General features: G+C 36.4%; 1 protein-coding gene across 2 annotated transcripts in view; it reads left to right on the plus strand.

The window, feature by feature from the left end:
- The window catches only part of CCAR1 (cell division cycle and apoptosis regulator 1), a 55,027-nt gene extending 39,192 nt beyond the window's left edge, over positions 1-15,835 (plus strand). For both annotated transcript variants that reach the window (XM_032608123.1, XM_032608124.1), the window contains exons 18-25: positions 2,128-2,367; positions 2,757-2,868; positions 9,718-9,800; positions 10,223-10,369; positions 11,217-11,337; positions 11,566-11,751; positions 12,288-12,493; positions 13,807-15,835. In XM_032608123.1, coding sequence (XP_032464014.1) covers positions 2,128-2,367; positions 2,757-2,868; positions 9,718-9,800; positions 10,223-10,369; positions 11,217-11,337; positions 11,566-11,751; positions 12,288-12,493; positions 13,807-13,866 — 1,155 coding nt within the window. In that variant the 3' untranslated portion in view covers positions 13,867-15,835. The remainder of the gene's footprint in view (positions 1-2,127; positions 2,368-2,756; positions 2,869-9,717; positions 9,801-10,222; positions 10,370-11,216; positions 11,338-11,565; positions 11,752-12,287; positions 12,494-13,806) is intronic.
- Positions 15,836-16,321: the final 486 nt, after the last annotated feature.

Below are 16,321 nucleotides of genomic sequence, written 5' to 3' on the forward strand. Positions count from 1 at the left end.
ATAAACTATGTTACAATATTAACATATTTATATTTTTTGAAACATTGATAAATTCCTGTAAGCCAGTGACCTTAAACATTATATACAATGTGATTTTATTTTTATTACCAATTGCCATAAATTTAACTCTTAACAGTGCCTATCATGTAGTAATCATTCAAGAAGTAAATAAATGAAAAAAAATAGTCTTTGGTATTACTGCTTAAAAAGTATATACTGTATATCTAACGGATGCTGTAAGAGGATGCCAAATTAATGCTGTTCAGTGGAAACAAGGTGATTTAGGAACAGCCCTCTGCTAGCAGAATGATCCTTTATTTTTCTTCCTCTCCACCTAACATACCCCCTTGGTTAGTTTCCTTTTAATCTGTCATTAGAATGTAAGTCATTTTGGTATATGAATTTAAAAGAAATTATTACTGAGAAAAACCGTATATCAATAATAAATAAATTTTTTACTGATTTAATGCTAGGTGTATCTTTGTCTTTCACTGCTTGTAGATGAAAAGAGATGTAGAATTAATACTTAGCTTCTAGTTACTTCTCTAGGTTTCTTCCAAGCTAACACATTTTAACTGCTTTTTTGTTTTTTGATTATTTATTTATTTTTGGCTGCATTGGGTTTTCATTGGTGCACATGGGCTTTCTCTAGTTGTGGCGAGCGGGGGCTTCTCTTGTTGCAGAGCACAGGCTCTAGGCACACGGGCTTCAGTAGTTGTGGCACATGAGCTCAGTAGTTGTGGCTTGCGGGCTCTAGAGCACAGGCTCAGTAGTTGTGGTGCACAGGCTTGGTTGCTCCGCGGCATGTGGGATCTTCCCGGACCTGGGATCGAAACCTTGTCCCCTGCATTGGCAGGTGGATTCTTAACCACTGCACCACCAAGGAAGTCCCTTAATTGCTTTTTATTTGAGTAATAGAAGATAGAAAAGTCTAAGAAAAATATGTGACACTTGCTATTTACTTACACAAATGGAGATTTTATTTAATTTTTACATTAATAATTAAGAGAAAAGAATTCTCAACATCTTAATGGTCATTTTACTGATAATAGATTTCTTTTTATTTAAAATGTATAAAGATGGCATGAATGAAAGAAAAATAGATTGTAAGATCAATTATAGTTTTAATACATTGTATATTTCTTTCTGATCAGGAAGATAGTCTGATTGAAGTGTTTTACCAATTATACTGAACACATTGCCAAAAATTACATATTTTAGAACTGTTGTAACTATTTCAAGTTCTAGACCCTTTTAATCTGTTGAATGCAATTTTCTTAGATATATTTACATAGGGAATTCCCTGGCAGTCCAGTGGTTAGGACTCAGTGCTTTCACTGCCTGGGTCCAGGTTCAATCCCTGGTCGGGGAGTTAAGATAACCTACAAGCCATGCGGCATGGCCAAAAGAAAGAAAGAAAAAAAGATATATTTACATAGGATATTTAGTATATAATTTTAGGTTCATGAATATATTAAAGCTCATTATCCCTGGATCCTTGCATAGTAATAATGCTTACTCCCTACTCAAGAGTTTGATTTGGTTTCCCCTGCATGGAATGCTCTTCTGGGTATCTATTTAATGGCTCATTCCCCTTGCTGCCCTCACATCACTTTTCAAACGTCACTTGATCAAAAAGGCCATCTCTGGCTACACTCCCTTGTTACTCTCTGTGCTCTTATCCTGCTTGTTTTTCTTATAATTCAATGTTGATTTGATTATTCCACACTTTGTCCCACTAGATTGTTAGCTTATGAGAGTTGGGATTTTTATCTGCTTTCTTCACTGCTGTATCCCCAGTGCCAAGAACAGTCCCTGGTACATAGTAGGCATTTCATAAAAACTTGTTGAGTCCACCTCATGATAAATGTATATGATAAAGTAATGCAGTTATTATTTTTTGTAATATTTGGCCCAAAGTATACCAAACATAGTATTTATATCTTCAGGAGAGTTTTTGAGGATTTTGAGGCTACTCAGCATCATTGACGTCAATTATTATAATTTTATTGTTACTGCACATTAATTGTCAGATGTGACAGATTATCATTTGATAAATTACTGATTTGCTGGATTTTTTCAATATTTCTATTAAAGTTGGCTGGGTTACTGTTTGTCTTTTTATAGGTTTCATTATTTGCAGAGCTTTTCAATGAAATGCTTCAAAGAGATTTTGGCGTCAGAATATACAAATCATTATTGTCTCTTCCTGAGAAAGAGGATAAAAAAGAAAAGGAAAAGAAAAGCAAAAAAGATGAGAGAAAAGATAAAAAAGAAGAAAGAGATGATGAAACTGAGGAGCCAAAACCCAAAAGGAGAAAATCAGGCGATGATAAAGATAAAAAAGAAGATAGAGATGAAAGGAAGGTCTGTAAATATTTCCAGGACCAGCAACCGGGTTTAGTTTCTAATTAGTCTTCTGGAGTGTAACACATAACAATGAATTCCATCAGAATAGTAAAATGTAAAGGCCAAACTAAAAACTTTTAGTGTATTATTAGAAATTTAAGTCTTTGAATTAAGCCTATATAAGCATCTATAACTAGTTTTCTGGTACTTTATTCTTTAAGGTATATAGCATGATGGTTTGATTTATGTAAATTGTGAATGGTAGTTTATTCTTAAAGTATATTATTGTTACAAGATATTTATAATGTGATACTATTTCAAGTAAATTTAGTCAATTTAATGTTTTTCTTTTAGTCATTTGATGTTTGGTGAGATCTTGCTTAATTTTAAGACATTTTAAATTACAGAAAGAAGATAAAAGAAAAGATGATTCTAAAGATGATGATGAAACTGAAGAAGATAATAATCAAGATGAATATGATCCAATGGAAGCAGAAGAAGCTGAGGATGAAGAAGATGGTATGATTCCAATTTATTTTCCCTTAGGATGAAAAATACAATTTTTGTTTGGGGACTCTGTATCACTGAAATCTATAATTATTTTTTAGACTAGAAACAGTAAAATATTCTCTAGTGAAATTAAGTATTTTACTAATTTTTAGGTGAGAGGATTGTTTTAAGAAATGTTATTTTTAACTATCATATGTTCCATATATAATTAATGGTAACTCAACTTCTTTAGAAAACTAATTAATTATGAAGACTATCATACAAGCAAAAGAGTACATATAGCATATAGAGTTTAAAGACTAATAATAATAAGCACCTGTATACCTATCACCTATGTTATAAATAACAAACTTACCAGTAGTAATGATATTCAAAATACTTTACTAGTCATAGATGCCAGCCCTAAAGTACTTATGGAGTACCACTGAGTACCTGTCAGTTTCCATGTAGATTTGGGACTTTTTTTATTATTATTTATTTATTTATTTATGGCTGTGTTGGGTCTTCGTTTCTGTACGTGTGCTTTCTCTAGTTGCGGCGAGCCGGGGCCACTCTTCATCGCGGTGCGCGGGCCTCTCACTGTCGCAGCCTCTCTTGTTGTGGAGCACAAGTTCCAGACGCGCAAGCTCAGTAGTTGTGGCTCACGGGCCTAGTTGCTCTGCGGCATGCAGGATCTTCCCAGACCGGGGCACGAACCTGTGTCCCCTGCATCGGCAGGCGGACTCTCAACCACTGTGCCACCAGGGAAGCCCCCAAAATTTTTTTTTGAGGTGACAAAATCATAAGAGTTTTTTTGTTTTGGTAGTACATATCTTTGAGGATTATTACTACTTAAGGTGTTCTTGGTTTGCCTCTACATTTTTTCTTTCTACCGCAGCATTTTATTTTTCTTCTAATTGATGAAAATACTCAGACATAAAAGAAGTTGAGAGAATAGTGCATTGAATACCCTATATCCTGCAGTTGATTCAGTAGTTAATATTTTATCTTATTTGTGTTGTCTGTGTGTTTGCATGTGTATGTTTCTGATCCATTTGAAAGTAGGAATTCTTCAACTTGCCTAAGAAAATACATTCTCTTAATCACAATTCCATAATCACCCCTAAGAAAATTAACAATAATGTCATACACCATCTATTGATGCCATCTAATGTGTACTCTTAATTGTTCTAATAATTCAGTAGCAGTGATATAATATGCATATATCAGTATTTATTTTATCTTCATTACCTGCTCTGCTCAATGAAGATTAGCCCTTTTTTCGGTTTTTTTGGCTGTGTTGGTTCTTCGTTGCTGCGCGTGGGCTTTCTCTAGTTGCGATGAGAGGGGCTACTCTTCATTGTAGTGCACGGGCTTCTCATTGTGGTGGCTTCCCACTTTGTGGAGCACGGGCTCTAGGCACGTGGGCTTCAGTAGTTGCAGCACGTGGGCTCAGTAGTTGTGGCTCGAGGGCTCTAGAGTGCAGACTCAGTAGTTGTGACACACTGGCTTAGCTGCTCTGAGGCATGTAGGATCTTCCTGGATCAGGGCTCAAACCCATCTCCCCGCGTTGGCAGGAGGATTCTTAACTGCAGCACCACCAGGGAAGTACCAAGATTAGCCTTTTTTGCAGTCCCATTTTCTCTCCCCCATCCTCCCAGTATTGTTTTATCACTGCTTTTGTTAAATCACTGAACAGTGTTCTCATTATTTTATGTCAGAATGTCCTAGCTCTCATCCCTTAGTTGTCTTCTTTATTCCTTTTCTACCATATAACTCCCTTAGTGGTGGTCTCTTCCATTCTCCCAACTTTAAGTACAATCTGCATGTACTGACAGTTCTCAAATTTATATCTCAAGTCAGACTTCTCTTATTCTTCTATATCAGCTGCCTATTTGTCATCTCCACTTAAGCTATCTGACATTTCAAGATAAACATGTCTAAACCTGAACTCCTGCTTTTCCTTTTCACCATAAAGAAAACAAACAAAAAAATCCTCTACCTTCTGCCTTCCCCACCTCTTTTGATGGCAGTCCCATCCTTAGAGTTGTTCAAGCTAAAATCTAGGAGTCATCCTTGAGTGTCTCTCCCTCTCTCTCTCTCTCTCTCTCTCTCTCTCTCTCTTTGTCATATTCCATTTCCAGTCTATCAGGAGGTCATATTGCCTCTATCTTCAAAATATAACCAGAATCAGACCATTTCTCTGCAGCGTCACTGATCTAACCTTAATCCAACCCATGCTGTTTCTTGCCTGGATTATTTTAATAGCCCCTTATACTGGTTTCCCTGCCTATCCCCTTCCTCTAAAGTCTCTTTTCAGTACAGTTGCCAGAATAACCTTTGTATAATTTAAGTCATTTATTTGTTCAAATTCTTACAGTTGCTCTCCATTTCACTCTCTGATAAAAGCCACAGTGTTTACAATGACCTCTAAGACCCTACCATATCAAGTCTTTAATTTTGTGTCTTACAACTCTTTGCACTTGTTCATTGCACCTCAGTCACTGGGACCTCCTTGAACCCATTATATATGTTCCTGTGTTAAGACCTTTGCATTGGCAGTTCTTCTGCCTGCATGCTCTCCTAGAGACCCACGTTGCTGACTCCCTCAACACCTTCAGTCTCTGTTCAGCTATCGCTTTCTCAGGGAGGTCTACTCTGCACCCTATTTAAAATTGCAGTCTCCTCCCCACCCCCACCAAAGTGCACATTCCTGATGCCTCCTTATCCCCTTCTACTTATAGAACTTATAACCTAGTCTACTGTTTAGTTTACTTATTGTCTGTCTTCTTTCCACTTGAATATAAGCTCTTAATAAGAAAGAGATTTTTCTTTATTTTCTTTGCTGATATATATTGGAAGTTCCTAGAACAGCCTAAATATCCAAATAGGCTCTAAATAGATATTTGTTGAACTAATACCATAAACTGCAAAGCCAAGTAGGGTGGTATGATTATAGTTTTGGGGTTTTTTTGGTTTCCTTGGAATTCCAATTGATGCTTGCTTATGTTATCATTTTTCCCCATACTTTGCATCTCATTATCCAATCAAGTTTCCAGAAGACCACTTTTTTCCTCATGGAAAAATAGAATTTGTGGTTAAAATATATATATATATGTGTGTGTGTGTGTGTGTGTGTGTGTATAGTGCCAGTTAATGTCTAAAATGGTGTTGAATCTTCTTAGTAATCAGAGGAGCAAATAACAGTGAGGGTCTAATTTTTACCTGTCAAATTGATGAAACTTAAGTTTCTAATAAAAGGTAACATCAGTTTAACAGGGGTAAAGAGAAGATTACTTTCACTCTTGGGGTGAGTTTAAATTGTTGCATCTTCTCTGGACAGAAGTTTGGAAATGTTAATTAACCATATCCTTTCAAATACCAACACGAATATTTATTTCATAATTATTTATAAAATAAAAAACTAAAATCAGTCTTAATATTCAACAATAGGGAATTATTTAAATGCATTTTGACATAGACATGCAATTAAATTCTGTGCAGTCATTGAAAAAGAAGTTAGAGGATAGTGATGCGGAAAAAGATTACCAAATGGTTTTTATAGACATAGACAGCATGTTCCAAGATGAGCAAGGATTACTTGGATTGTTTTTTCAGCCGTGCTGTGCGGCATTTGGGGTCTTAGTTCCTCGACCAGGGATGGAACCCGTGCCCGCTGCACTGGGAGCGTGGAATCTTAACTACTGGACCACCAGGGAAGTCCCTGGATTTTTTAAAAAATACTTTAAAAATATAGGTTTCAGGGGAGATGGTTTCAAGTGACACCTTTCAAGTTAAATACTCAAAATAAGCTGGGTCGTGTCTGTAAAATGTGAATAAATGAAAGGAGAGGTTTCTTAACCATTTCTTAACTGAGGAATCTGAGGCTCTTAGCACTAAATCAATTTACCCATGATAATAAAACTATAAAGCAGCTGAACCACTCTGTACTGTATTTTATATATATATATATATGAAATAATTAGGTTCCAAGGACATATTATCTCTTTCTTTAAAACAGTTTATTTCTGTTCCAATACATATCACAAACTCACCCATTTTAAGTGTATATAATTTAGTTTAATAATTTAACAATTTAATAATTCCTAGTAACTTCATAGAATTGTGAAACCATCACTACAATCCAGTTTTAGAACATTTGTCTACTTCCTTTTTTAATAACAACTTGAGATATAATTCACATATCAACCAGTTCACCCATTTAAAAGTATACAGCTCAGTTTTTTTTGTTTTTGTTTTGTTTTAATATGTATTTTGGTAGTACGCTGGTCTTAGGTGTGGCACGTGGGGTCTTCGTTGCCGCATGCAGAATCTTTTAGTTGCAGCATGCAGGATCTTTTTAGTTGCAGCTTGAGAACTCTTAGTTGCGGCATGTGGGATCTAGTTCCCTAACCAGGGATCGAACCCAAGCCCCGTGCATCAGGAGCATGGAGTCTTAGCCACTAAACCACCAGGGAAGTCCCAACTCACTGGTTTTCAACATATCCATCCATCACCACAGTCAATTTTAGAACATTTTCATTTCCACAAAAAGAAATCCCGTACTCATTAGCAGTCAGTCCCATTTCCCTCCCATCTCCTCAGCCCTAGGCAAGCACTAGTCAGCTTTCCATCTCTGTAGATATTCTGGACATTTCATATATATAAATAGAATCATGCAGTATGCAATCTTTTGTGACTGGCTTCTTTTCACTTAGCATAATGTTATCAAGGTTCATGTGTGTTTTATCATGTATATTCTATTTAATATAAAGTTTTCTCTATATTGTTACTATTCGCGTACAACTTCTCACCTAAAGCAGTCTTTCCCAGAGTGTTCCAAAATATTAACAGGTATTAAGGTTAATAAAGTATACTGGGGTCAAATAAATTTGGGAAACTTGGGCTAAGCAAAGGTCTGCATGTTTTACTACAGAATTTCTTAGCTGCTTATGTATGTTGTGGATGTTCAAGAAGGGAATATAGGGCTTCCCTGGTGGTGCAGTGGTTGAGAGTCTGCCTGCTGATGCAGGGGACACGGGTTCGTGCCCCGGTCCGGGAAGATCCCGCATGCTGCGGAGCGGCTAGGCCCGTGAGCCATGGCTGCTGAGCCTGCGCGTCCGGAGCCTGTGCTCTGCAATGGGAGAGGCCACAACAGTGAGAGGTCCGCGTACCACAAAAAAAAAAATAAGAAGAAGGGAATATAGTGTGAAATATTATAAATTTATGCTGTGTAATATCTCAAGCGCTAATTAACTCCTAGTGTTTACTGTATCTCCTATTTTATCAAGAAACCCTTTGTTACTCCGGGCTTTCTGATGGAGATCCATTTGAGAGATCCAGAAGCCTCTAGAAACAAAATTTCTCTTAAAATTGTTGACAGATCATTAAATATCGACAAAAAAGCTGTTTAGTTGTATATAATTCATGAAAGGATGATGTATTAGTTCACTAGGGCTACCATGAAAGGTACCTCAAACTGTTTAGCTCAAACAATAGAAATTTACTGTCTTCACAGTTCTGAAGGCCAAGTCTGAGATGAAGGAGTTAGCAGGGTTGGTTTCTTCTGAGGGCTGGGAGGTAGGGTCTGTTCCAAGCAGCTCTCCTCAGCTCTTGTAGATGGGCATCTTTTCCCTGTATTGTCACATCATGTTCTATCTGCATGTGTCTGTGTCTAAATTTCCCCTTTCTTTAAAGACAGCAGTCATTGTATTAGAGCTCGCTCTAATAACCTCATTTTAACTTGATTATCTCTGTATAGATAGACCCTTTCTCCAAATAAGGCAACATTCTGAACTACTAGGGGCTTAGGACCTCAGCTTTGGAACTTCAGGGGATAACAGTTGAACCCATAACAGATTTATTCTTCAGTATTAGTTGAATAACAAGCTGTTAATGGTGCTTGACCTGAGGGCAATGGCTGAGGTCTTCAGGAACTGGGTAGCTTATGGATAGGTAAGAGAAAGGAGTTTACTTTTTGTCAGTTTTCTGTTTATTTATTAAGAATAATTTATCGAATTTCCTATCTTTTTTTAAAATTTATTTTATTTATTTTTGGCTGCGCTGGGTCTTCGTTGCTGTGCACGGACTTTCTCTAGTTGCAGCGAGCAGGGGCTACTCTTTGCGGTGCGCGGGCTTCTCATTGCAGTGGCTTCTTGTTGCAGAGCATGCGCTCTAGGTGTGTGGGCTTCAGTAGTTGTGGCACGTGAGCTCAGTGGTTGTGGCATGTGGGCTCCAGAGCGCAGGCTCGGTAGTTGTGGCACATGGGCTTAGTTGCTCCGTGGCATGTGGGATCTTCCTGGACCAGGGCTCGAACTCATGTCCCCTGCATTGGCAGGCAGATTCTGAACCACTGTGCCACCAGGGAAGCCCAAATTTCCTATCTTTTATCAAAGGACACATACATTAGTGTCAGTAAATCTGGGTGTTAGGTCTTCTTTATTAAGAACATTTCAATTCTCATATGTAGTTTTATTTTGCAATAATTCATCTGCAGTTAGTTTTACTATATTGGCTGTTTTTCCTTTTATCTTGTCGTAAATATTCTCTGCCCTGTTTTGTTTAAATTTATGTTTCAATTTTTTGTATAAAATTCATTCATGTTTGGGAACTAATTCCCCCAAATATTTATTGAATTGAATCCTTGTATTTGAATCAGTAAAGTCCATTTTTTTCTTCTCTGTAGTTTCTTTATAAATTTCTTCCTGTTCTTATTCTTTATAATTTTCTTATAAAATCCAAACTGTTTTTAGTCATATAATATTTCTTTTTTTAATCTTTTGAAAACTGATCAGTAATAGAAAAGTATTTTCAATCTGTACAGTTGTTGAAATTTTATCTATTAATGAGTCTTTTGCTGCTGTTGTATTTATTTTATAGATCGGGATGAGGAAGAAATAAACAAACGAGATGACAAAAGAGATATTAACAGATACTGCAAGGAGAGGCCCTCTAAAGATAAGGTATGTATTAAATACTGAAGTATGTTTGACATACATTATTATGTTTAATGTGTACAACACAGTGATGTGACATTTCTGTATAATACTGTATTTTTTATAATATGATAATTTCCATTTCTTACATAATCCAGACTTATTATTAAACATAACTAAGTGATGAACTTTATTGATCCTTGTATATCTATATATTACCACTCATCAGAATTCAGTCGGTTGTATTTTGGTATTTGTGGTTTTATCAGATAATCAGTATGTCTTACTTCTTTCTTCTCTATACATAAATCAGATCAATTCATTTTAGCTAAGATGAGGTAAAGATGTTTGCAGATTTTTGGTATTTTTTGGTATTATATGGACACAGTCTAATTTTCTCACTTATCAGGGGTAAAAATTATGTACTGTATCTTCTGCATTTTCTTTAGGAAAAAGAAAAGACTCAGATGATCACAATTAACAGAGATCTGTTAATGGCATTTGTTTATTTTGATCAAAGCCATTGTGGTTACCTTCTTGAAAAGGATTTGGAAGAAATACTTTATACTCTTGGACTGCATCTTTCTCGGGCTCAGGTAATCTGTCTCGTGAATATTTAAAATTAAAAGCATGTTTAAGTAACTTTGTCTTTTTAGTACCTTTGACTTTTTGAAATATAAAAGCAATACAGGGACTTCCCTGGTGGTCCAGTGGCTAAGACTCTGTGCTCCCAATGCAGGGGACCCGGGTTCGATCTCTGGTCAGGGAACTAGATCCCACATGCCACAACTAAGACCCAGTGATGCAAAATAAATAAATAAATTTTTAAAAAAAGCAATACAGGCTTATAGTAATACAGTTAAGCAATACTGAAATAAATAAAGTAAAAGAAGTTAAAAGTCTCTTCCTCTAGTTCCACTCCTTTGGCCTAATATATAAACTTCTAGATCCTTTTGTAAGCAACTCATATGTATATATATATGATAGTTCCAGTTTTATAAACAACACATGAAATCATTCTAAACATACTGATGGACAACTTTTTTTCATTTAATAATATATCATGGGCATTTTACCATGAAAATGGAGACCCATTTTGTTCTTTTTATTACTGCCTAGTATTCATGGTATAGATGTGCCTTTATTGCCTTAACTAGTCCCAGTTGCTAAATGGCTTTCATTTTTTAGAATTACAAGCTATGCTTTAATAAACATGTTTGTACGTATACTTTATGTATTGACGTTTTTATCAGACTTTTTTTGACAATTTTTTTCAAGTGATAATTTGATTTTAGGTTTATAGAGAAGACAGTTAAAAGCGTAAGTGCTCTAATTGAGTGGTAGTGGATACCTGAGATGCCATTGATGTTTATCATATGTGAAAATTAGAACACTGATGTTCAAGGAGAATCAAAAACTTATTTTCATCTTTTTAAATAACAGGTAAAGAAGCTTCTTAATAAAGTAGTACTCCGTGAATCTTGCTTTTACCGAAAATTAACGGACACCTCAAAAGATGAAGAAAATCATGAAGAATCTGAAGCATTGCAGGAAGATATGCTAGGTTTGAGTATATTATTTTAAGATCATGCCATTTTATAACCATATTATTAATTAAAGAAGAAAATAACATAATAAAATATGGTATCTTTTAGGGACTTCCCTGGCAGTCCAGTGGTTAAGACTCCATGCTTCCCCTGCAGGAGGCACGGGTTCCATCCCTGGTCAGGGAACTAAGATCCCACATGCTGTGTGGCCTGGCCAAAAGAATATGGTTTTTTTTATATTATAGGAAACAGATTGTTACTTCCAACACCGATAGTAAAACAGGAATCAAAGGATATGGAAGAAAATGTTGGCCTTATTGTGTATAATGGTGCAATGGTCGATGTAGGAAGCCTCTTGCAAAAATTGGAAAAGAGTGAAAAAGTACGAGCTGAAGTGGAACAGAAGCTGCAGTTACTAGAAGAAAAGACAGGTAAGGAAAAGCGTTGGATATGAGGTACTTTTAACACTCTATTGGGATATATATGTGTACACACGTATATACATACCTATACTCGTGCATATCCGTACCTTGTTTTAGTCTAGACACATAATGTAAGTTTACTTTTCACCATTTCTGCTAAAGGTTATAAAATTGCTTAGGTTTATAAGAATTAATCTTAGATCTTCATGTGCATTCTCAAGCTCGATTGTTGTTCTGTTGCATCCTTTTAATCCTCCCCTAGTTCCACTTAGTCTTCATTAGTTTCTGCTACTTTCTCTAGTCTGTACAATTATCTTAAAATGGAACTTGGATTTAGAAGTAATACTAGGTAAAAATTTAAATGAAATGAGTTATTATAGTGTGCTTTATAACTATTAAAATTGACAATTGTGGCCAGTTTAAAGAATTATATACACTGTTTATTCTCCTAGCTTAAGTATTTTTAACCTCAGAGTTAAATTGGAAATTTTAAAGGGTAAGATGGTGAATTTGGTTTTGTTTTGTTTTGTTTTGTTTTTTGACAGATGAAGATGAAAAAACCATATTAAATTTGGAGAATTCCAACAAAAACCTCTCTGGTGAACTCAGAGAAGTTAAAAAGGACCTTAGTCAGTTACAAGAAAACTTAAAGATTTCAGAAAACATGAATTTGCAATTTGAAAACCAGCTGAATAAGACAATCAGAAACTTATCCACAGTAATGGATGAGATCCACACTGTTCTTAAGAAGGTTAGCTGTTTTGTACCTTCAACATTTTCATAGTTTATTCCTTTTCTAAAAAGTCTATTTCTGGCAAATTTAATATTATTAAGCTCTTAGTGGCTTTTCTAACAGAAAATAGTGGTAGCATTCTGTCCTTCATTAGATTAGTCAAAAGCAATTCCCCAAAGATGGTATTTTCCTAGAACTTACTTCAGATGTCAACATGATTTATGTGTCCAGACTTTTTTTTTTTAACTATTTTTGGCTGCATTGGGTCTTCATTCCTGCGCGCGGGATTTCTCTAGTTGTGGCGAGTGGGGGCTACTCTTCATTGTGGTGTGGTGGCTTCTCTTATTGCGGAGCATGGGCCCTATGCGTGCAGGGTTCAGTAGTCGCAGCACGCAGGCTCAGTAGTTGCAGCACGCAGGCCCTACAGCACATGGACTTCAGTAGTTGTGCACAGGCTAAGTTGCTCTGCGGCATGTGGGATCTTCCCAGACCGGGTATCAAACCTGTGTCCTCTGCATTAGCAGGCAGATTCCTAACCACTACGCAACCAGGGAAGTCCTGGTGTGCAGACTTCTTAAAAAGCAAGTTTCACTTGCATTTCTTTTAGAATCAGAGGTTGAGTTTGAACTTGAAGAAGAAAAGCCATTCACTTTTTTTTTTTTTTTTTTTTTTTTTGTGGTACACGGGCCTCTCACTGTTGTGGCCTCTCCTGTTGCGGAGCACAGGCTCCGGACGCGCAGGCTCAGTGGACATGGCTCATGGGCCCAGCCACTTGGCGGCATGTGGGATCTTCCTGGACTGGGGCACGAACCCATGTCCCCTGTACTGGCAGGCGGACTCTCAACCACTGTGCCACCAGGGAAGCCCCATTCACTTCTCTTTTAAACCCATTTATTGGGCAGAGTTGAGAAACTTTTTGACACTATCAAAATTAATTTATTAGTATTCTTTGTCTCAAAAATAACTAGTAACTCAGTGCCCTTGTAAACTAACTTCAGTAATTGAGAGACCTTCCACCTCCTGGGTCTCACTCAGAGAACAAGAAGACAAAAAAGAAAAACTACAGTGCAAGGAATATACTGCTGTTAGTAATATAGTCCTAAGAACCTCTAATTTCTTAGGATTTAGATGGCTTTCTCGAATACTAGAAGTCATTCTGCACAGAATTGAGAGATTTCTTTCCTACTCTCCCCTTCCCCCCACCCGGTTCAATTTTCCATAGATGGTGAAATGGGCTATCTGCAGTATCTCTGTTTAGTAATGATTATTATTTTTAAAGTTACATTTAAGAGAATTTAATAAAATATACTTTTCCTTTGTGTATTTTATAGGATAATGTGAAGAATGAAGATAAAGATCAGAAATCCAAGGAGAATGGTGCAAGTGTATGATAAAATACATGTAGTGATGAAGAATGCTGATAAGTAATGTAATATATGAAATCATGATACAAGAATGTTTGAAAGTGATGCATGTTTGATTTTAGTAGTATAAATATCTGTTAGTTCAAATGATGTATAAAGTTTTATGAATGTGAGAGTCTTTGCTTTTGAAAATTGCTTGTAATTCCTGGCATCCAAATTATTAAACACTCCTTGAGTGAAATAATTTTGCATTGCAAAATGTTTTAGGATGAACTTTGTTATAGTTTTAACCCCAATAAAGTTCATCAGTTTAATTGACGGTAGTGTTCAATTACAAATCTCTTTTATTAAAAACCTAGACAGTTGTAATTTTATTTATAGAATTATCATTACTAGTTTTTTTGTTGTTTTTTTTTTTTTGTTTGTTTGTTTTGCCGTATGCGGGCCTCTCACTGTTGTGGCCTCTCCCGTTGTGGAGCACAGGCTCTGGACACGCAGGCTCAGTGGTCATGGCTCACGGGCATGTGGGATCTTTCCGGACCGGGGCACGAACCCGTGTCCCCTGCATCGGCAGGTGGACTCTCAACCGCTGCGCCCCCAGGGAAGCCCTCATTACTAGTTTTTCAAAAAAAATTTAGCCTTTTAAAATGTCAGTATGGGGCTTCCCTGGTGGTGCAGTGGTTAAGAATCCGCCTGCCAATGCAGGAGAGACAGGTTTGAGCCCTGGTCTGGCAAGATCCCACAGGCCGCAGAGCAACTAAGCCCGTGTGCCACAACTACTGAGCCTGCACTCTAGAGCCTGCGAGCCAGAATTACTGAAGCCCGCATGCCTAGAGCCCATGCTTGGCAACAAGAGAAGCCACCACAATGAGAAGCCCGCGCACCACAACGAAGAATAGCCCCCCGCTCAGTGCAATTAGAGAAAGCCCGCAGGCAGCAACGAAGATGCAATGCAGCCAAAAATAAATTTAAAAAAAAAATTTCAGTATGAATCATAAAATAGGATTCTGCTTAAATTTTGTAAGTTTTTTGGACCACACTTTTTTTTGTTACTTGTCCTTAAATCCTCTCCAATTTTCAGTCTCTAAAAACATTTATTAAAAATTTAACTCATCCAAACGACAGTACATCAAAAACTAAGAAAATAATTGTTAATTGCCATTGTTATTATATATGTTAGGCTTTACATAAAACACATAGTTTTGATGTTAATGTTAACTGCTTTCAATTAACTGTTCTAGTTTCCCAGAATAGCGCCTATATTACTTTTAATTTTGAGGGTTTTTTTTTTTTAAATGCAGTATATGTCAAATGTACGGTCTAGTACCAAGCCAGTAGATGTCAGTATGATGCCTTAAGTTAAGCCTTCCTTAATTAAAAATAGTTTGTTTTATTAGTCTGTGTATTTCCTTCAGAATTTTAGATACATAATAGTTAATAAACTATTGAGTGAAAAGGTAGGAAATGTGACATACTCTAAAGCAGTGGTTCTCAACAGGGGGTGCATTAGCCCCCAGAAGACGTTTAGCAGTGCCTGGAGACATCTGTACCCTTTCCACCAAGGTGAATGCCACTGGCATATAGGTGGTCGAGGCCAAGGACTTGGCTGAATCACCTGCTTTGCATGGGACGGCCCCCCGCAACAAAGCGTTGCCCAGCCCCATATGTCAGTAGTGCCCCGCTGGAAAAACTCTGGTCTAAAGGAGTACAGGGTTAAAAATGACATGTCTTTGAGATAACACTAGTGGAAGCTGAATTGCATCTGTAGCAAATATCAGGTTTTCTGTATGTAAATAACCCTCCCTGGAACGTTTCACTGTCAGAGAATTATATAGTATATTCGGGTTTTTATATTTTATTTTGCTAGAATAATGATTTGGTGTTCCAAACGGGTTAATATGAGAATGTAAGTGCCCTGTTACATGTATCTTAAGCTGAATGGAATCCACGTAGCTCTTACTAAGAAATAGATTAAAATACCTAAAATTCTTTCAAACCAGTTTATTTTCTTTTTACCTTAAGTTGCTCTTTCTGATTGTAATGGTTTGTTGAACTTCTCTGAGGTTGAATTACTGATTGACCCATAATTATACAGTTACTGTATAAATGTTTCTCTATCTTTTAGGTAAGATGAATCATTACAGGGTAGTTAGAAAGTTTTTTCTCCGAGGAAAATCCTGGAGATAATCTTTTAACTAAAAGTGAAGAATATAGTTCTTTAATACAGTATGATTTTGAATGAGAAAAATCATTATAAAGTCTACCTGTCAGACTTATTTTTCCCAGAGATAGTTAAATGAGAATAATATTGGGAGAATGGAGAAAAAATATAAATCTTTCCATTATATTATTACTTAGAGGTAAATTAGAAGTGGAAAATGAGATGAGTAAGCTGGGGGAAAAAAACTACATATAGAATAATTGGTTTTAGTGAAAATGAGGTAAAGAGAACCTGTTTTTGTCTTTCTAAACTGTTTTGGAT

Source organism: Phocoena sinus, chromosome 16 (genome assembly GCF_008692025.1).
Source record: "Phocoena sinus isolate mPhoSin1 chromosome 16, mPhoSin1.pri, whole genome shotgun sequence".
Lineage (NCBI taxonomy): Eukaryota > Metazoa > Chordata > Mammalia > Artiodactyla > Phocoenidae > Phocoena > Phocoena sinus.